At 41.7% G+C, this 22,934-nt stretch overlaps 2 protein-coding genes across 5 annotated transcripts in view; one reads left to right on the top strand and one right to left on the bottom strand.

Moving 5' to 3' along the window:
* LOC128873956 (autophagy-related protein 16-1) overlaps positions 1-22,934 on the bottom strand; it is a 651,400-nt gene that overhangs the window by 311,623 nt on the left and 316,843 nt on the right. The gene's annotated exons all lie outside the window — the stretch shown is intronic.
* LOC128873960 (uncharacterized) overlaps positions 1-22,934 on the top strand; it is a 103,045-nt gene that overhangs the window by 25,187 nt on the left and 54,924 nt on the right. Inside the window, exon 2 of the mRNA XM_054118051.1 lies at positions 7,659-7,860. Coding sequence (XP_053974026.1) covers positions 7,659-7,860 — 202 coding nt within the window. The remainder of the gene's footprint in view (positions 1-7,658; positions 7,861-22,934) is intronic.

Here is a 22,934-nt window from a genome sequence, read left to right as displayed (position 1 = left end):
AAAAATAGAAACTGTTGTTAAGATGGATGCAAGCTGTGCAAATCGAGTATTTTACATGAAAATACACCAATGTGATTCGGAATGGTACCAAGTAAAGCGGAAATCACCCAATAACGACAGAATTCCGAAAATAATAAACATACAAACACCGCATCTGTAATTTTACATTCCCCGTTACTAATTACGAAAGTATTTATCGATATTCAATAACACTTCGAATATCGCGTCGCAATAAATAATAGTTTCAATATTACGGGAGTAATTAATTGCAACATTCGGTGATACGATTTTATCATAAACAAATTGAAATATAAAGCGATCCAGTGATTTGCTGTATAATTTTGTATTAAATCCGAAAATGTTCCAGCGCGAAAAAGTGTAAAAATAATTTCGCAGGCCGCTAATTTTTTAAAGAAACATTTTTTAAAGTAAAATTCCGAAGACACGCGGTTGCGAATCGCGTACTCGAGAATAAAGAAAAAGGGGGAAGGAAAAGTGGCCGTGACAAGAGGGCGACACAGACACGACATTCGAGGGATGTTAAAGTACGAACGCATTCAATTCCTCGAATTGCATCACTGTCTGCCGAGCAGACGAGAAGCCCGAGAAAAAGAGAGACTCTCAACCGTCGAGTGCAAAAGACGATTGAAAATGTTGGCGCCGGTTCAACAGAGAAACTTTTCTTATTCAGGCCTCGTATACATGCTAAACTTCCCGCCCACCTATAATATCAGTTCTATAGATACAATCGTACGGGACAAGAGGAGTACGGTATCAGGTTCGTGTGTGCCTCTAAGCAGGGAATTATGAGAATTAGGTGGGTGGAGACTTTTTCAAAATTAAATTACCTCGATCAGAGTGAGAATTTACGGAAAGAGGTTAATACACACATCCCTAAGCAATTTTTTTGCATTTAAAGGATAACGCAATTGGATCTTCATAAGAGAACTCTTTTCATTCGGAATGAAATAAAATGTATTTTAATGAATAAATTTATGTTCAACAGGTAATTGTTTTAAGTAAAAAAGGTTAAATCCGAAATGTTTTTGTGTAACAGATCCGAATAAAAATGAACAAATTTTGGTATCCAAACACGACTAAACTCACGACTGAAATGGACAAATTACATTCGAATGGTTAAACCCTCTATCGTGTAAATTTAATTCAATTTTAACGACTCTTTAATTATCTATTCGTCTCTGAATGAATTAATACTGATGCTCAACGATAAGTCCTACCTACTATGTGTCACACAGATACGTACATTCGTAGGGCACAATAACGAGTTGAAGTGGGCCTGTAAGCAGACAACTGAACAAAGACGACGAAGTCGCGGACAGAATTAAAAATCGATTTCATTTCGCCGATTAAGAGTTTAATTACAGGCGGATGCTGGATGGGGTGGGGGTGAAATTTCGCTGAGCTTGGGAAAGAGTGGGTTCCCGTGGCAGCGGTTGAAATAAAAATAATCGAACGAGCCAGGTATCGACGTAACCGAAACAAAACTAAAATCACGCCGCCGCTTCGTTTCTGTCCAATAATCCTGCATCGCGCCAGTGGGAAGGAAAAAAACGGTAAAGTCGGTGGTATCGATCTAGCCACCGCGGCGGGCCAATTGTTTATCGCGCGTTCAGCTGCCCGTGTGGAGCATGGGGGCGACTAAGTTACGGAGCGTCATATTTGTCGCTTCTTTGTTCCAGGAAGATTGAAAGTAGTCGTGAAAGCGAGCACAATTACGCAACGTCCGGTCACGGCTACTTGAAAAACTGTGACTTTACACGGCACGTTAAGCTCGCGTAACTGCCGTCTGCAATTATGCGCTGGGAAACGAACATAGAAATATATACGCGGAAGATGTTACGCGAAGAGGTCGGGCCAAGGATTTCCATCTAAAGTATGTAGCTTCGAAATTATAGTGAAAGGAAGGGCGCGGAAGAATTTATGCGGCCGGATGGTCTGCAGAAATATATTATATACGTAGTAGTTTTAAATCGGTAATCGTCAAAGATAGAGGAATGAAGGTAGTGCCTCTAATGATTTTAATTATAAATCAGTATTTCAGAAAACTGTCTACAAAGAAATTGTTAAAAATATGGTGTGTAGTTCGTCATATAAATCTATTACAGTCACTCCGGATACATGTATTAGATAGTGCATGAAAAACAAGTTCATTTATGTAGAAACAGTTATAAACATGTAGAACATCGTACCTCCTTTTTTTCATAGATTGAACAACTATAATTATAGCTCCTTTCGTGACGAGTATAACGACCCGTAATTTGAGATTATTCAAGGTCGAGCAAAGTTAATAGCACCGTAATTTGTTACAAGTTTGGCATAGCTGAGCAATTATTCGTAGTCCTCAAACTGGTGTCCTTGAATACGGTTTCCAACCTGAGACTTTGAATTACCAGAAGTTGTTGAAAGCACGAGGCAAAAACCAAATACAGCAATTTTGGAGCTCAATGTGGAAGGTTGCTCGACCTTTAATTAACTTAATAAGTCATTGACCCCTATGTAAGAACTCCATGTGGATAATCCTGTTGAAAATATCATAAACAATAGTGTATTTATAGAGTTCGACTAATTCTTACATTTGTTGAATACTTTTTTTTATTATAATATTATTCATTCATCCCTTAACGTATGGATAGAAATGCGCGATACAGAAACGTGTAGCACGTGTACAGTATGTGTCTAAGAGAGCAAGATACAGCTGGAATGATGTTACTAAAATCTAACCTCAATTTGAAACCGCAAAACCTTCATTGGATATTTTCTCTGAAACCTACAGTTCCATGAATGTTTAAAGTAGCAATTTTCCACGGACCATGCTGCACAAGAGTACGCGGTACTAAATGTAATACTTACTAACAGCTAACCTTAATTTTATACTGAGCAACCCTTATTGGGCTTTCTTTGATCGTACTTGTCTAGTTACAAGAATATTTAACGTGGCAATTTTAGTAAAACACGTGTACTTGAAACGTAACTCCAATTTTACACTGTATAACATTCGACATATATTTTGATACCTCCAATCCTGGGAATACTTAAACTGTTAATTTTCACGAAAACACTTCAAACCACAATTCATGATATTAAAATTTAATACTTCATGAAACATAACTCATTGGATATAATTTATTCTTCAATTTCGACACTACGTAAAATAGTTTTATCAAAACTATTTGTTTTAATTCGTTCAACTTTAAGAATAATAAAAATGGAGAAATGTAGCAGATTAAAACTGAATACTTCCCAAAAACCTAACGTTCATCATACAATCTTGTCCGATCACATTAATATTCTCCATCCTACGCCCCCCTAAGCAACGATCAACGACATTAAATCCGCACGAAAACCAAACCTCGACCGAATGCTTCGATTCATTGATAAAAATTTCCCCCTCGGCTTGTCCGACTCGAAGAATATTTAAAGTGGAAAATTTTACCAGACCACCCCACGCAAGAATCCAATGTAATCCACGTTACAAGATCAAGCGCGGAAAGTCCGCGCAGAGAAGGAATTTCATTGCCTTTGTTCGAGGGAAGGAAGTCAGGGCAGCGTAGAAGACAGAGAAATAAGAGCGCGGATAGGATGAAAAAGCGACGGGAAAAGGGGAACCGGGTAGATAAAGAAAACCGAGATTATACATCAAGTTCACCGCGACGAAGGAGTCGGTAGGACAGCGAGAGCTGGTACGTTGCCGATGCCACTTGAGGCTGAATCGTATCTAAATGTGCCTCGTATATCAGAAATCGAACTGTTCCGCGGTACTGGTACACAGGCGGTTTACTTGCATCATTTTGTGCGGTCGCCGTTCCGTAATACCGCCGCTGCAGATGCGCCCAGGTCGTTCCACATTTCCCTCGACGTCGTGACAACCTACACGTGAAAGTTTCCTTTCCGTACTTCCTCGAGTTGGCTCACGGGGGGAATCCTGTGTTTTAGTATGAAATGATGTAGCGTGCCGGTAAAACGATGCACTGGCTGATAAATCTCGTCGGATTTATGGCGATATAAAGCTATTTCGTTTCCTTAAGTACAAAGGCACGTCCTCCGGCGAGGCGGAAGATTTTCGCTTGCGGCGGAAGTCGCGCGATAAGGGGGCGCCGAGATGGATAACCCGTTGATAGAAATTGAGCCCGGATAACTCGCCGAAAAGTAGAAACGCTCGGTTAACAGGGGGATAGCGGCTTCCAAAGCAAGCACGTTAACGTCATACGTTCTATGCTACCAGCAGAAATTAAGAGATTTATGGCCGCGAGCAATCTCTCTCTCGAGATCTACACCCCCACCGTTAAAAAACGAAAACAGTGGGTAGATGCACTGGAGCGTTGCCAAAGTGACGCGCATTCGAGGATCGACAGTCTCGGTTCAATTCATTTACCGCCTTATCTAGCACGTCGCGTTCAACTATCGCCGCGCACTCTTTTATTGATAAGCAATTGGGAATTGTCTCGAATGACAGGACTATAGGTATCGCGGAATCTGCTCGGACAGAGTGCTCGAGATGAAAAACGGCGTTCCTGAGATGAAGTAAACAGGAATTAATTTAGCACGTGAGGAATCAGACATTAGGATATACATGTATTCAATCCCATAAGTATTTGTACCCTCTATATCTATTGAAGAAATTTGTCTAATTTAAATGATAGGCTTCATGTTCCCAATCAATCAATTTTTCATTATAAATATATACGCCTAAAACTTCCCACATATTTATATATATTTACAATTACAAATTTCTTTTTTGAAACATGAAGCATTTATTTAAATTCGACAAATTTCGTAAATAAATATAGAGGGTACGAATAAAAGATATTAGAGATTTTAGGAAACTTAGAGCTCATTCGTGTAGCAGACGAATTAATTCAGAGCTCGTTTGATCTGTTTTGTCAACGATTCTAAATTTCTCTTCATTAAGCACACTTGGCGATTGGTATCTGCCGCGTGTTCGAATGGTCAGAAATTCCAACAGCTTGCGATGTTGTGTACCGATATTTTTCATAGCGAACCGAGCGATGCGGAAGAGAGCTCGTTAAACGAATGGTAAAAAGCAAATGATAACAGCGATCAATACCACGGCCTACGTATGACGTTTCCTTCCGTGGTCTGGATGCAACCGATAGCTGCGTTCCCTTATGCGAATGCTGCGGAATCGATCGGTACCGGTAATTACTCGTTGGTATCGTTTCCATGTTAGTCGGTCGACACGGTAAATTATTTCCCGAGCCGAGCAGAAGTAACAAAATCCGTGATTTACTAATTGGCCCCTTGTCACAGATCACAAATACGACTTTGACGCGAGGGAGATCGACGTTCGAAGCGTATAATCTAGGAGACCGTGTCCTCGATTCCCTCAAACGAACTTCTTCATCGCATCTCAGACTTTTTGCCGTAATTATCCCTTACGGTGCAAGAATGGGGACGAAGATTCCTCGTTTTGTTGAACGAATCTTACTGGAAGATGGAAGTACGCCGTCGTATTAACTTTGGAGCACCACTCTGGGGTCCAATGTACCCCCACGAGTGTAACTTCTCTGAGCTTATGTCTTTTTTACAATTTTCGGGGATGCACTTTGCTCGAAACGTAGCAGTTGAAATTTCCGCGCGTCAGTGTTTTACGGGAGCAAGAATAATGATTGCCATCGGGACGTCACTAATGTACCTAAATCGAGGGATCGTGATACTCAGGGGTTTACTGTATGGACAAGGGTATAGTTAGGACTTGTGGGTAAGGAAAACTTATATGTTCAGAGGATTGTAGGTTAATGTAATTATAAACGAGTATGCAACTACGGTATAGTAAAACTAAAAAAGAATCCAGAGTCTGGTATATCGATACAGTATACATAACGCAGACAGTTAAGATTCGATGCTGAGGAACGCCATGACGCTTCACACTTTCGGTACACATCAAACGCGAGCATCGAGCGACACCGTGGAAACAATACAAGAAGAAGAGGAAGCTGCTTAGTCTTCCGATAAAATTCTATTCGTACCTGCAAAGTGCTTACGATCCGACGATGCTCCATTATCTCGTAATGCGGTAGCATTATAACGAGTAAGTGGTACCTGTCTTCTACATGTAGGCCCCGGAAGTGGCCGCTGATTACTGTAATGCGCGTACCCCTCAGCCCGTAACGAGGAACATCTTCCTACTGTCTGGCGTTCTGCGAAAGATTCCACATCACGGATCGTGTCGATACCGCAAAAGGAAGAAACGTCCATTTGTGTTGCGGTCGCGACTGCGGTCGCAACCTACAGTCATTAAAATTAGTTACAGGCATTAGCCAACGAAACCATTCGGAGACGGGTAATTGAATATCTTTACGCCTCCTGGCGAATTTCGCCATTCGAGGAACCACACTACTCCTATGTCTATTCCAGGGAAAACTTTTCGACGAATCACGATCGGAAACCCTCCCCTTGTTCGTAACTCTACTAGAGATTAATTATGATTTCGTAGGGAAAGGGTGACACGGTAGCGACACTAGGGCGGAGAAATTATTCCGCCACTTAGGGGTCCCTCTTGGCCGCGGTGAATCGACAGGATAAGAATAACGAGCGTTCGTGACACTTTCGTTCGCTGGAGGAATAATAAACGTTGATCGGGCGTCGATGTGACGCTGGATCATTGAATTAAGATATTGTTGAATCAAGTACGAAGTGGCGAAAGTCCATTGCTGAGGGGAACATTTTTCAAAGAATCCTTTCGATACTAGGAATGTGTAAAAGATAATTTTAATGAGAGGTTTATTATTGTCTATACTTTCGTTCTTACTAGATTCTACGTCTTTACCTATCAGTTTAACCAGGTTCACGAGTATCAAGCTTCAAATTAGTACCTATACCATTCTTTAATAAAACTAAATGAATAAATGTCCTACCTCTTTCAGACCTGGTGTCCACAATTGAGGACACAACATTTAAAACCAAAAGGGCGAATATCAGAGTGGCACATAAAGAAAGACCAATTATCCTCAAAAACTATACTATGAGGATTTTTTAAAATTTTGTCCATACTAATTTTAGTCCAAGTTAACCGGAAAAATTAAATTACATTAGTACGAGAAACAAAAATAATTCAAGTCTGAAAACGTCAGAGATAAATATACACAAATTTTTAAAATTAATCTATATCAGCAATAAACAGTACAATCAATATGTACTGTATATGGACACGATCACAGCTGTCACAGCGGTCAGTTACATGATTGATCGTGTTCGCTTCCTAATATCACCAAATGAAGACTTGCCTCTACAGCCTAAGTTCCTGCTGGTTCTAATCAGCCAGCGTTTTTTCCTATAAGAATATACGCTTAAGGCGCAGTTTTCTGAATCAGCCTCACTAATAAGCCCTTCCAGAAGCCCGCCATAAAACGCCAAACCTCTTTTTTCGAAGAGTACCTACTAGATTATAGCCTCTTCCTGATGTACCTCTGGAAAGACAATCGAAGAGACCCAACATAAAACTTAAATCACCGATAGTAACAAAAACATCGCGAAGGCGAATCCTACCTATACAATTAATCTTCCATTTGTGGGATACGTCTACCTTTGCTAATCCCTAAAAGGCCAGCAGTAGATGTACGTTGATTCGCAAATAAATGACGTCTCCGATCTAACGAGACTCTAACGTTTTGTTCCAGGTGCCCTTTCGCAGTCCCAGTTTCCGGTGTTCACGATCTACGCCCAGAAGAGTTGCCTGGCGGTGAAGCCTTGCGAGCGAGCCTGGTGCATCGACAGGGTTCAGGGGCACAGGCTCCAGAGCCACACGCGCAGATCTATGACCGCCTCCTCGCGACAGCACTGCCTGGAGCTCTGTTTAGGCGAGAGGGACTTCCTGTGCCGGTGAGTATCGTCATGGCTATTTTTCGTTGGCTGCATAGCGAATCCTATTCGACGTACGGTCGTTTCCCGGGTACAACGTGGTTCTTTTTCGTCGTTGTCGCGTGCACGATATCCGCCAGCGGAAAAGGCGGACGCACTCGTCCCCGAGATTCGTCGCGAATCGACGTACAGCACGGTTCTTCTCTTCGTCTCCCTCGAGTAGGTCTTCGAGAATCGAAGGCACCTCTGCACGCTCCGGTGCGTTTTCCAGTTATTGGATTCTTCGGTCGAGGGACGACGTTACATCACGCTCCTATAGACTCTCGAGTGTTTCTCGGTCATGAAGCGGCCGTCCCCGACGTTTCATGCGAGCTGGAACACCAAAGGGAACGAGCTATCCTTCTGGAAAAGTTGCAGAGAAATAGCTCTGGGCCACCTTGATTCCTCGTGTGTTTGCCGTTTTACGAGACGGGTATTCGCGATTTCTGCTCCGAACGACGGGAGTCGACTCTATTTAAATATTTTTCACGCGTATTCTAACCCATCTGCGTCTCGTCGAGCGATATTTCTCACCCTTGCGTTGGTGTTGCGTTACATCTCGCGTGAATATTCCAATAAACAATTTTAATTGAACTAGATTTCATTAAAAATAGGTTGATGCGAGATGTCTAATTGTGCAGGTCTCTAAATTTGCTAGTACATAATTAAAGTTGTCTGGTCAAACTTTTCCTTCGTGTTCATGTAAACATGTTGAAACTAAGAGTGCAACGACGATGATGTAATAGGGCAGGAAGTCGTTTGGATACCAGGATGGCAATTTATGGACGTTTATCCGAATTTATAATTAAGGTCATTACCCAGTTGGACTTTTCATTCGTGTCCATGTAAATGAGCAAAGCAGCTGGATATCGCTTGAAGTATGCGGCTGAAAACGAGTCTGGCTCACGGTGTACTCATTACGTTGCCAGTGGAGTGTAACAGAGCATAATCAGACGCTTCTAAAGAGTATCGTGGAATTATCATTCCGGTTCCTTATAAGTAGGGGAAAAATCGTGGATGAACTACAAACTGTTATAAACACGCGAACAGGATAATTTAACATTCTAATAATATTACAAAACAAATTTTTTCAAAATTATTCGAAAATACTATCCGAATAAACATTCGGAACAATTTCGGATAAATGTGTATATTGTTGTTGTCTCTAGTATCAATCTGCAACATTTCACGAAATAAATCGGGTTTTCGTCCACCTTTCTCGACTCCAATGAAAAATAGTATCGCGTTCAAATTGAAATGTTCTGTATGTATCCAATGTTTCAGATTTTTCTATATCGCAAATTGTTGGTCATTGTTTGAAAAATGAACGATAGATAAAGAATCTGATACGGAAACTTTCTTATTTCGCATGTAGATGATTATTTTCAAATTCCGTCGCAGGTTTACTAAATCAATTATAAATGATATATACAACGTTTTATTAGTTTAATAATTTTATAGTTTCAATGATTGGTTCAAATTTTTATCAAATTTGAGTTCCTATTTTCTAAACCATTTTCCTAATAAAAGTATTCTCGACGAATCTCTACAAGAGTAATCGTTTGGTTCACTTTGAAATGAAATCCCCTTTTTTATAGGTGAATTCTCGTTACAGCCTCTGCGTACCTGCGCTTTAGTCGTTCGGTGTTAAATCACTCATCTTGATACGTTCTTTCACAGGGGGACGGGCACAAAGTGACGTGTAGCTTTTCGCAAACACTACGAGCATAGATCGATGAAGTGGTTTTGAAGTCAATTAGGAACACTATACCGTGAAGAATGTTAGGTAAAAGTGGGCAGAGCTAAGAGACAAAGAGGATGCCCGCGCGTTTCAATTATACGCTATCGGGCCATTTTACCAGCTGGATTTTTCCTGCCTGTAAAAGCGTAGGAATTTCCTCTGACGCAAAACGATCGCATCTTCGATTCCCTTTGTCGGACAATTCATTTTTTTCCTGGTGTGTAAATATTTGAAGCTAAATAAATGGGCCACAGGAAACTTTTGAAGTTGGGTAGTCGTTCGGATGCGTCGAACGGTACTGCAGCTGTCCCTTTATGTACGGTTCAGTATAATTGCCAATGCAACTACAGAAAAGCTAACTCTTGGTCCAAAAATAACCGAAAAGTGCGAAATATATCTTTTTTTTTGATCGAGAATTTGGGGAGTTAAATTAAAAAATATACAGAGAAGATGTTTCAGAACGTATAAAAGTATTTACAAATGACATATTTTCAATGGTTTATTACTTGGAAGAAAAAAACCTTGTCAATATAGATAAAAATGTTCTTTTCCATTTTCCAATCTGAAACTTCGTTATCAAGATACAAGCAGTTGAAGTTTTTGCTAGGACTTGTATTTCTCGTGCGTGGGCGCATGCGCAGCTGTGCGATCAGCTGACTAGCGTGCGTCAAAAGTCACGTTAATAAACTTTAACTCTTTATATCTTGACAACGGAGCATCAGATTGGAAAATGGTAAAGACTTTTTGATATGTTTTCAATCGAGGAACTAATCCCGAAGAAAGCTGTTTTCGTTAACAGAAAATAAATATTTTCTTAAAATTCCATGTCAAGAAACAAAATAGACTATTTGTCAGTAAATAAAAAAAGTCTATCTAGGACCATAATGAAATTGATGTTAATTCTATTCCAATATATAGTAAATGCTTGTAAAAACAACAAACTAATCCCTCGTCAATTTCTGGATATACAAGCTTGCAAAGAAACATTACTTCAGAATAAATCACATAAATTTCCCCATTGCTGCTCATCTAATCTATGAAAAGGTTGCAACGAATTCCACAACACCGAGGTCCGTCGCATCGCAACATTCCCGCGGACCGTTATAAGCTGTCCATCGGGTAGCTCGCAGCGGGTACTCGGACTAAAAGGTTAATTAATAAACAACCGCGTCATAATCGTGACAAGCAACAATATGTCCCGCAAACGAGCCGCGACAACAGAGACCATTAGACGTATCGCGGTGGCCGATACGCTCGAACGCGCGCGAAAAGGCTTATTTTACATTCGTCCGGTAATTACGAGGCGATAGAGGGACACAACGGTGTTTAAGGTATTCGAATCCATTAGGAGCGTGAAATATCGACGTCCAGGAAGTATGCGGAAGGGCGCCACTGCGGGACCCGTGGCGCTTCTTCCGATTTCGATAGAAACCGTGCGCTGGAACGCACGTTTATGCGATATCACGCCGACGCGTCAAGCCCCGCATTCGCCAGAGCACGCCGAACGTGCACATGCACACCTTGAAAAGAACCTAAAGCGAAAGGTCTCTGCCAGCTGGTCGCTCACGACGACCCTCGAGCTCCGCTTCGACCTCAGGCAGGGTCGAGAGGTCCTTGCCCAGGCGGAACCGTATCAAAAGTGGCGTAGCTATGCGTTCATGCCCGAGAAACCAACGGAAAGGGAAACAGGGATTTCATATCTTCGCAGAAACGAATCAAGTTCCCGATTGAAAACTCTTACGTGGCCCCCGCGGTCTGTCTGTATCGTCGCGAGATTTCGTTCTGTTTAACTTTCCGCGTCGGAACGTCGACCCCTTCTTTCTTCGTTACATTTTATCCACGGAGTAGAAAAGCCAGTGAGGTATAATTCAGGTGTCGAAATGATAAACGATGCACACGCAAGCGAATGTTTTTGGTACGAATTGGAAAAATAGTTTGAGGATTTTTGTGTTCACATTGTTTATCGCTGGAACGATGTGTATTGTCAGGGATTAGAAATTTTATAGAGACTTGAAGACACTCTTAGATACTTTCATTTTTCCCACTATATCTTGTGGGGGCTGAAATAAATTATTCTAGCAGCGGGAAAGTAGAAAAAAAATTAAAAAATCTTATGAATTTTTGGAGCACTTACGTGATTTACATTGACACTGTTTTTACAATGAAACAGAAACGGTACTATTCATTAAAGTCTAAAAGTATAGTAAAATACAGGAAGTATCGCCCACATACGTATGTGTCAACGAAGCGAGTACGGAATAGAAACAGAAATAGCTACGAGCAAACACTTAACGTGCCTAGGACAATTGATTGACAAAACAATTCTGCGACAAAATCCATTTCGATAACAAATGACAACGGTACGTTTATCCATAACTTCCTCATACTTCTGAAGGAAACTAGTAAACAGGGAAATGTTGGATTGAATCTACTAATTTGCACCTATTTGTGCATAATCTATATGCACAGTCTCTATGTATAGTCTTACAAAATTGTCCATACAGTAGAATCTCTTTCATGTTTCATTTTTATAATTTTAATTCGCATGTTTGTCAAAATTATTTCAATGTCAGATATATATTTTCTTTAATTACCTATTTGGATTAATACAAAAAGAACCTACTATCTGACTTTGAAACAATTGTGACAAATATCAGAATATAAATTACAGAAATTGAATTATATACATGTCAGAGACTAGAAAGCTTTTTGTATTAATTCCTACAAGCAATTAACAAAAAGAAATCACCTTTTTTGCCATATGATGTATCACACAGTAACAGCCCCTACACCTTACTCGGGCACTTTGATAACCACGAAGAGGTCCAAGAAGATAAATCAACGGCTCGAATAAAATGCTCGGAGGCATCGTGTAATAACTGTTTTGCACCGTGCAACCGTTGGTTCCGTTTAAGTGTTCTGTTTCTCGTGACTCACCGTGTATACGTTCCCCGTGAAAATATTACCTCATGTAAAAGGGACGAAGTCGTGACCACCCGGAGAAACTTAAGAAACCGAGTAGGCTTCGCGGTTCCCGCCAGAAACGCGGAAGAGATCGCGAGAAGGAATCTGACGTCTCCATTAAAACTGGAAGGGCTCTCGTAGTAGGAAGAGGTTTCGTCGTCTCGGGGTTGTTGTATGGCTGCCCGTCGAGGATAATCGAGAAAAGCCACTAGAACGTTATTGCGCAACAATATGTGCGTGCAGCAGGCGAAATGGGTTGTCTTGGCGCTCTGCTTAGCCTCAGCTGTAAGTGGAACCCGCGGTTTCTAAGGATCGTTGGTGAAGATCGCATTAACATTCCATGGGAACGGTATTTCCTCGGTACAATCGGCTGATTAGGCACCCGCGGTTCCGACTGGCCTCGCGTTCCAGCTTCTGCTTAGATTGCCTCGATTTTCATCCGGACGTGCAACACTTTGCTGGCGAAACCCTGCCTATCGAAAGGCTCCCTGACGCAGTGAAATTTATGGTTACTAACTCCAACCGGAATATATTAATTGAGAAGCTCGGATCTCTGCATACATTTGGGAATACGGAAAGCCACTTGGTAGCTTCATTTCAACCCTTTCAGACCCGAATTACTTTTTCTTCTCGAACTAATGCAATTTGATTTTTAGGGTTAACTTGGACTAAAATTAGTATGGAAAAATTTAATAAAATCCTAATACTGTAGTTTTTGAGGAAAACTGGTCTTTCTTCGTTTACACTATAAGGACATATCGCCCCAAACGATAGTTTTAAATTTTGTGTCCTGAATTGTAGACACCACCGTCGTTGAAGATTGTTTGTGGAGTCGAAGAATTAAAATAAAAGTACTCGTTAGAGAGTATCTTTTGTTCTTCTTTATTTATAATGAAAATACTCTTTCTGGAGAATATGTTTATAATATCAATTGAATCTTTCTTTAGTACTTTAGATGGGAGAACTACTTCTTTATTCAAGAGAAATAAAAATAGTTCTTTGAGGGTGCTCAATATTCCTCTTCATTCTAACATTCACACATTGGGAATATGATAGTTTTCTCGAGTACGACACTATTGAAAAGTTTTAAATTTGAGTGGATCTTTCTCTGTCAGCAACCTCCAGCAGCGAATCCCTTAGTTGAATTTGCACCAAAGTTATTGACACCCTGCTAACGTTTCGTTTACAACGTCGCGCTCGACGTAAAAAACGCGAACGTTGATATTGGATTAAGGATTTAAGTTAGACGTTGCGGTGTAGAGTTTACGACATAGAAGGCATAAATTGTAGGCTCAGGTGTCATAAAGTCCAACACGAACGAGCTATAAACGTTAGCAGAATTATTATAAATCGCTCGCGCGATACGGTTCGATGAATTAATGGGCGTGTATAATGAGGGATAAAACGCAAGAAACTCACAATGTAACGCGGTTCTTCGAGATCCTTAATCCACGAACATAACCTGTTTTTAATCCTTAATCCTGCGTTTTTAAACGAGATGAATGGACTAATTAAACCAGGAATCTATCAGATTTAAGGACTAGTTTTTGGTCTACAAAGCTCCCATAATAGTGAACCTACCTGGATCCATTAATATTTATAGTGTTGGAATAATAACTTTCCGGAGAAAACCTACACCTGTGATAATAGTATTTTTCTGAACCTGTTGAGAGTGAATATCTAGAGTCTAAAATAAATTGTTCCATTGTTAATTATCCCGTTTAACATAGAATGTACACATATCTTCGATAAACAAATAGTTTCTGCTCTCCTTGAACTATAACGAGAATTATAACCTTTGAAGAAAAAGTAAGAGTGGATATGCAAGTGCAAAGATCTAAAACTCCTCTATACGGGGAGAGAACGGACAATTTTAATCACCCTGTACCGCGACAAGATTCCTCGAAAAGCACTTCCCCGTGCCCGAATATGCGTACGAAGTGTGCAAATAACGCAACGAAGCGGGGAACTCGCGGGAGGCACATTCAACACGGTTTTCCGCTCTCGAAACGTTGACGATTTGTTATGAGCAAATGGTAAAGTTCGGATGAATTCTGGAGCGACGTGCGCTCTTCGTTTTGGAGTGTTTGAGCCGCCAACGAATGGCGGACGGACAGAGAGGAGACGATAGCTGGGTAAAAGAGAAAGCAAGGGAAAGAGAAAGGGGGAGCGTGAAAAGAGGGCATACCGCCGCCTGCCGCCGTGGTGCACGTTTTACGACCGTCGAGACCGGTCGACCGATCGATCAAAACGCGAATCGGTCGTTGGTGGATCGTTGTGCGCGCACGGGTCTCGCCACAGGATCTAGCCTTATGAGAGATAGGTTATTACCGGCGGCGCTCCGTATCGACTGTTCCTTGTTACCACGTAATGAGTTTATTGTTTAAGAATCACGCTGCAGTTACTACATGTGCTGCGATCAATTACAATAATGTAATATAATCGTAGCAAGGTCCCGCAGCGCGCAGCCGTATAATGAGGGTCCCTTCTTTAATGAGAGGATATCGCTGCCGGACTCGAGCTTCAGCCTCGAACAGAGCGAATATTCACGTACGTGAAACGGTGCCGTGCAAATGCACTTCGACCAACCTTAGACCGTTCTCCCACTGAAGACTTTAAGAGAGTATTTTTTTCATTTTCTTTTTTTTTTTTGACCAGTTTCGGAAATATAGAAAAATGTGTCAGTATTGTCAGCAAAATCGTCAGTAATGTTAATGTTACAATTTTTATGTGACTGATGGAGTTAATCAAAAATATAAATTTCCATAAACGTCAGCAGTCTAGTAATCATTAATATCATATGTCCGAGAAAAATTTACCTCGAACCCCTCACGCGAAGTTCTCGCAACACCAAACGAGGCACCAACAATAAATTATTTACCCGGTAATCACCGTTGTAGCGACCCCTAGCGTGTCATATCAGGCAAAATTAGGATGTTGAAAAATAAAAATACTCCACTAACACCGGGAGCGATTGACGTCTCTGTTGCTCCGCGAAGTTTTCCTCCATCAAGCATTCGTTTCCTCCCGCGTGCGCTTCACCGGAACCGCGTATGGCGCGGCCATCTCCATTGAAGCAGTGCACCGTGAATTTCCAAGCGTTCCGCGAAATCCCACGCCGGAAGCGTCGTTCCGAGAGTCCCTCGCATAATTCGTCGGGGCGTCGTTCTTCCTGAATATATATATATATATCATCGTCGGAAAAGGGGGTTGCTGGAAAGGCGGCGTTGTTTTGCAACCGGGGCCAGGGGAGGGCGAAAAAATTTTCGCTCGGACCTCTTTTTCGCGAGGTCAACTCGCGCCGTTTTCCTTCTGAAGTCCCCGTTTGCGACTAGCAGTGACAACTCACCGGCACAAAAGCGCTACTTCACTCCATTCATCGTCTAGTGCACTCGACGTCGTTTCGTTTCTAAACGCAAATTTTTTCCGCACTCGTTGCTTGCCACTTTCACGCAGTCATGGCACGTAAGTGCTTCCCTCGCGAAGGATCTGAAAATAGCGATCCGACCGTCCGAGAACCTCGATTGTGTTCGGTGTCGTGCGGCGCCCAGTCAACGAACATAATGCCGGGAATCGGTCGGGATCCTCCTGCGAGATGAAAGCTTTCGCAATTTAGTCCCGTGCAACGAAAAGCGTTAAATTGTTTAGTCGGGGACGTAGCGGCGTGGCGAGCTGGTTGGTTTATATGCCAGCTAGCCAAGATGTTTTGTTATCTTTTGCTTTTTCATTGCAGTTGATACACATCAAATGCTGTGTTAAATTGTACTATAAGGCAAGAATCACTTTGAATGTATACTATTGTGCAGTCTATTTGTCTACCTTGTACTTTATCTCGAGTACATTTATATAGGTACCAGTTATGATAATTTAAATCTGATTATGCAGTAGGAAAGACAAGTCATGCTACGATGAGGTGTTGAAAAGAGGTCCTGTATATTATATGAATAATTATGAGATTGAATACTTCTCTTGTTATCTAGCTTATTGATAGCAATGTTCAAGAGGTCACTCATTGTTTCGTTTAACCCATTCACTGCTAGAAAAATTTAAAGTGTTTTACCTTACGCAAATAATGTATATTATTTTGATAATAAAAAGTGATATTAAATTTGTTGTTTTAAAAGAAAATTTACGATCATCTTTTGCAATAATCCGTGACTCAAAAGGCTATAAACTTATCTTATAATTGATTGCAATTAATTTGAACTACAAGACATCTCGTAGTTGGCAATGAGTAGGTAAATAAACGCCTCAATCCCCTAATTTACCTTAAAAAAAATTTTTTCCGAAGAGAGGTATCTCTGTATTTTCTTTGGCCGGTACTCAGGTGCTGGTTAAGTAGAATTTTCGCAGATTACCGAATCCTCCCCTAAAACTCTTTCGAGATTCCGGGAGTTAATGGTTCCTTTTTTTTTTCTGCGCGCGCGTCTCTCTAGTATCTTCGTCCGAAATTTCAGACGGCTGGGAAGTTTTAACTTTTTATCTCGTTGCGTCGTGGCTGAAACTGAATTCAACTTTCCTCCTCGCGGACTGGGCGTACTGACGTTGATATACGAAGGCTCCCACGTTCCTTTCCGCTCGAACCTAACCCAAGGATACGCAGACGTTACGCAAGCGCGCGGGTAGGTCAAGTCTTAAGCACGTAGTTTAACACTTTACCTACCCAGGCGTCTATTCACAAGCTTTTTAAATCCGTTGACTGGGGCCTATTAATCGTTCTCTTGGTTGTCAATTTGCAGCACTCAATTTGACCTTGCCATAAACATTTTGAAGGCGAAGTAACGCGAGGCTATCTTCCTGCGGACTATCCGTAAAATGCGTTGACGTTAACAAGCACCTATAGCCGGTAGCTATAAATTATTGCCTTGGAAGGAACGCAAGTTCTGTTGGGGGGGGGGGGTGGCAGAATTTTGACTCCTCCTCTGTAACATACACCAGTCGGATGTGCAGTGTCACGTTTGAGCTCATGACCAATCCAGTCTCCTCCCCTAACACAGCTACTAAGTCAGACGTAATGAACCACAGCCGCAGGCGAAAAGATGCATTATCCTCTTATAGTCTGATAGATGATTGTGTTGGGAATTGGAAGTTGAGAAATGATAGAGGAGGTGATCACTTATACCCGTGAGCTGTGGATTGTATAATAGTTGGATTGATACACTGTCCAAAGTAATTATATCAAGAATTCTACTGCTTGCTGGGGCGTGTGCCCTAATTTAAGGGCTCTGGAAGTAAGTGTCTCGCGGTTTTCGTAATCCTCTTACCAGGGGATCATGTTTGCCCCGATCCGTGACCAGACGCTTTAGGAACGAAACCTTATTTTTCACACGACATTAGATCACCTGGGTCTCAAGTTATTGAGTGATCTCTAGCATTGAATAATTAGGTATAGATAATTATTATGGACACGTACGATATAGTAATTATACTGTGACCAATCAGACCCGTTGGCCATCTTCTCACCTCTGTACAGTACCTGAACTGTCATAGGGATGATTTTTGGACACTTGCTGAAATTTATTAGAGGATAATGAAGATTATTATCAACTATATATTTGAAATTAATAGACATATTCTTAGCCATGATCGTATAACTTCATGAAGATATTTAACGAGGCTGTCAGTCTACGTATTACACGTGGAAACATAAATTAAACTCGTTTGATGGACCATGTCCAATATTTTGAATGTCAAAAGAATTCAAAGAACGAAAGTCAGAAGGTGCTAGCCAAAGTATCACAAGGATGCCCTCGTTCCACTTCCCGAAACCCTTAAATAGACCAACTGCACTCCAATTTTCACACCTCTTCTACATTTGGAAGTGATGGAAACCTTAGTCAACCCGAGACCTTCTGACTCCACGGAAATAGTTAACGAAGCTCCAGGCCCTTAAACGAATTAATCTCCGACTCGTTGATGGATCCCAGTGTATGTCCAAGGGACTTCGCTTTGTTCCCGGCGCGGTTCCCTTTGATACTTTTCAATCCTCTTCGTTCTCTCCGCAGTCTCCTTTTCTCCCCTTTTCGCCACATATCTACAGAAGATTTCTCCAGGGAGTTCCTTGACTGCGGGATTGTTGGCGCCTCTGAGTAGTTCATCGGTACACTCTAGCGAGAGGTATCGCGCCCAAGTTGGCAGTCGTTCAAGCACAGGACGCGCAAGAATCGGCTACCGAATCGCTGCCCATTTCCTCAAACAATGAATCTCGCACTTATAATTGGACGTGTCGCTGTTGCGGGCGCTGCTCCTAATGGTAAGTGCGCGAGGAAGAGTAACCCACTTTCCGTCGGAGACACAGGAAATTGCAAACCAACCAGAGTGCAGTATCTATCGCCGGAGACGCGCTATTACTGCTTAATGTGACGAACTCGAACAGCGACAAACATCGTCCTCGAGCAGGCAACCGGAAGGCCGTTTGCGACGACTGGCAATTATCCGTGATCGGCAATTAACCGCGGCTAGACGCATCGGTGGTCGCGGAGAGCTCCTAACATCGGATGTACATTAGGGGGTATTATTCATGGACGATACTCGATGTTTACTCTCGAGGAATTGTCTGGGTACACGAAATTTGTACATTACTTTAGAATGATTGTACAGGTATAGGATCAGGTTAGCAATTATCTTGCTTTGTCTGTACGTCACTGGAGATCTTTTACAAGCTATGTTCGGATGTCTGGCTTGAACGCTTTGCTAGGACTCCTCTTTTAGACAGTGAAAGGCTGTTAGCGCCGAGTGGAATTGCCCACGATCGGTTCTTGAAGACGGTTAGGTATATCGGTGGTTACAGACACTGTGGCTATTATTATCTCTGAGGATTTCTGATCTTTATGTTTAGCCTCGAAGAATTGACTGAACGTAACTCGTTTAATATTTCAAAACGATCGCGGCTATTAATAATAGTCTTTCTAGGATTCCTCTCTTAGACAATAGAAAGGCTGTTAGCTTCGAGTGAAATTGTTCGTGATTGGTAGTTGGGGACGTAATAGGCGTTGTTGTCTTTGAAAATTTCTAAACTTCACGTTTAGTCTGAACAATTGTATTTTGACACTACATAAAAGTCACAAAATCATTATTTGAGCAAATTTCCATTATTTTCAAACACAGAGTTGAGAGTATCTCTATTAGAATATATTAATACTCTAAAATATCGAGTTAAAACTGAGAGCAAAAGAAATAATTCGTGAATAAATTCCTTTACTCGAGTCCGACTCGGGAGTAGCCAAACTGTAAAGCACCATATTTTGAGTTCCGCAAATGTCGATTGGCCTTCCGTCGTCCGATGGTTCAATTTGCATAGAGTCGCAGATTAAACTACACGTGTTTTTGATCTTTTTGAGGTAGCGTTCATTGGTTGTGCAAGTATTGGAAGTGGCATCCCCTTTGTATGTAACCAAATAAATAAATGCGGCGAGCAAACAGGTCGTTTCACAGACTCGGTTCTCGTTTAGCCACTTTTTCTTTCTTCGTCACCAGCGTTCGAGTACCTGCGTGACCGGACACCGCAGATAACTGTCGATTGAAAACCAGGCCGTGAACTCCATCGACCGAGCCGAAAGGCAATTCCTTTCTTAAAACGGGCACATCCGGTCTCGTCGTATCAGGAATTCGAATCAAACTCTTTCCAAGGTTGTTCGAGATGAAAGGGTAAAGGTTGATCTAAGTTCGAGGAACAGGGAAACCGATCATAAAAAAAACGTTGTGGGCGGCTCGCGTGTGTTTGTTGGATGTGCTCGTGTATGTGTACGCGAGCAAAACTTCGAGAAAGAAAGGGGAGGGGCTAGTTGAGATGAAGAAAGAGGAAGAAACAGCGTTTCTACGTGGCGTGCAATGAGCAATTATCGTAAGGCAGCTCGGTTAGATGTTCGTGGTCTACCGTTTTCTCCAGTGGTTTTCAGCTATGCGTGCATACAGTACTCTGCAAAAGTCACGGACCATTTTCACGGTCACGTTCGCGGCAGCCTGTATTTGTATTTTTTTGTATTCGTTTTCATTTTGCTCTTCTTCATTCACTTTATTTTTTCACTCGATACTTAATTTCTCCATTTCAACGAGATGGCGTAGAGTGCAAATGGTCAGGTTTTAAATAAATAGATTTGCATAAGGCTTTCCTGAGTTTCGTAGCTGAAAAAATTAAGACACTAAGATAGTCAAACCATGACTTGGTGAAGCCATGAGTCAATAATTGAAGAAAATAAAGTAGGGTGTAAATAGTCTGTTCAATCGAGTCCTCGTAAGTCTTCCTGGAGCTAAGTCACACGAACAGTTTCCTGTGCACGCAGAATTTTGCGCTGCACTGTACGCGGCCGCGCACAAGGGAAAATCGCAAGAAGAAAACGTACGCGGGGAAAAAGCCGCCATCGTCTTATTACCAGCGCGATATTCGCGGTCACACGAAGCGATAAAAGTTGCGGAAAGCTGACGCCGTAATTACCGTGCGGCGCGACATAAACCACGGCGAAAAAGAGAAGGAGAAAAAAAGGCGCACAGATGATCACAAAGTAGTTAATCTGTCCGGCGGCTTAACGAGTTAAGGATTACCCGCGGAAACGCGGCCACGCGTGTCATTTTGATCGGCGAAACGGCTGCATTAATTGCAGCCTAAGGTTGGAGCTGCCTGGAGGGAGAGGTGAGGAATTGAAGGCGTCCATTGAATGAAGAACTCGATGATGAGGGGATACAGTAATTATTCGAACGGATATAATAACTAACTGGTACGCCATGCGCGTGGTGGACGGACAAGGAGTGTGTAATGAAGAAACGCAAAACAAGGCGTAATAAAAGCTCGTGGTAATTAAAATCGCAATTTGTTAAAGCCTCATGTCGGATGCGTACCTAGTGGCCGGGTTATTAGACCGTGAATTAAGGCAACGCTATTAACGATAAGATTTACGAAATGAATAATAAGGTGTGAGAATCTGTTACTCGCGCCGGGGAAGAATAGAGATGGAACTATGTACGAGATGGATAAAGCGACCGCCTACTGCGTGGGTGGCGTACTTGCTACGAGAAAGTTTTATCGTCGACGAGCACCGGAGTAATCAATCACACGGTAAAGTTGTTTAATCCCTTCAGCAACAGCCACCACGCACCGTGTCCAGCTCTGGAGATATATATGGCGACTTGGGCCGAAATCGACCGACTTACGTCCGATGGGGAAAAAACTGGCCTACTCGCGTGTGAGCGATGATGGCAAAATGCTGGGAATATTCATTCGAGAGTTATTAGCAATTCGAAGTTGGACTTTGGTGTAATAATTTTGGCATATTTATACCGTATTCTACGCAGAGATTATAACATTACTGAGGAGGTTGAAGAACTCCATCATTTGTGTGAAACAATCCTGAGAATATTAATACTAATTTAGATAATTAGATAGTAGATTTTAAATAAATAGATTTTCATAAGGCTTTCCTGAGATAAGTAATTGAAAAAATTAAGATATTAAGATAGTCACACTTGACCAAGTCATAAGTCAATAATTATAGAAAATAAAGTAGACTAAATAGTTCAATTACAACGAATCTGACACTTTGGAACTGCCATCTTGGAAATCTTTCACCCATAACCTGAGAATCCCGGTACCTCTGTATACAAGGGATGATAACAAAATATCGAGAACCTTTCGGATAACACTATTAGCAACTATAAGGTGAACATTACTAGACCTCGTCAAAGGAGTCCCCAGGTAATAATATTGCTCTACCATGATTAATCTTGCTCCAACGTTCCTGCCACTCCTGAGACCGTCTCCGGGAAGTCTTTTGCCGAGAGGCTGTTCAACTCAGTCAGGTTCGCTTTAATCGTGTCAACGTCATCAAATCTTCTCCCCTATAGCCTCCTTTACACTGTGACGGATTGGAAAAAGTCACAAGGTCTAGGGAACAGAGAGGATGCCATGGAAATTTTTTGCTCGCTGAGAAATCCTGAATTGAAAGAGTCATGCCAAGATCTTCAGTTAGAATCGCTTCGCGTGAACCGAGGACGTTTACCTCGTCAGAAATCTCTCGGGTGATTAAACGACCAGCGATGAATTTTTCCCGAAGCAACAGTACCTCGGTTGTTGGGTGCTCGAGGTAGATCTTGACGCGGATCGACGACGAAGACACTTCGTATTTCAGTTCTCCAGTAACTAATCGCAAAGTATAGTGAAATACGTTTGCGAATGTCACGGGATATCAAATTCTCCTTTTTGGATTATGTCAAGAAATGCGCGTTAAATTCAATTTAATTAACTATTATCGCGAAATGATTTCGAATCCCCAACAGTAGAGCGCGTGAAATTCGATTTCAATTACATCCGGTTTCCCCTGCACACCGAAACACGCAATACGATCGTTTTTCTATTGGA

Source organism: Hylaeus volcanicus, chromosome 3, assembly GCF_026283585.1.
Source record: "Hylaeus volcanicus isolate JK05 chromosome 3, UHH_iyHylVolc1.0_haploid, whole genome shotgun sequence".
NCBI lineage: Eukaryota > Metazoa > Arthropoda > Insecta > Hymenoptera > Colletidae > Hylaeus > Hylaeus volcanicus.
Note: the sequence above shows the minus strand (reverse complement) of the source record. Positions and strands in the feature narration are given on the sequence as shown.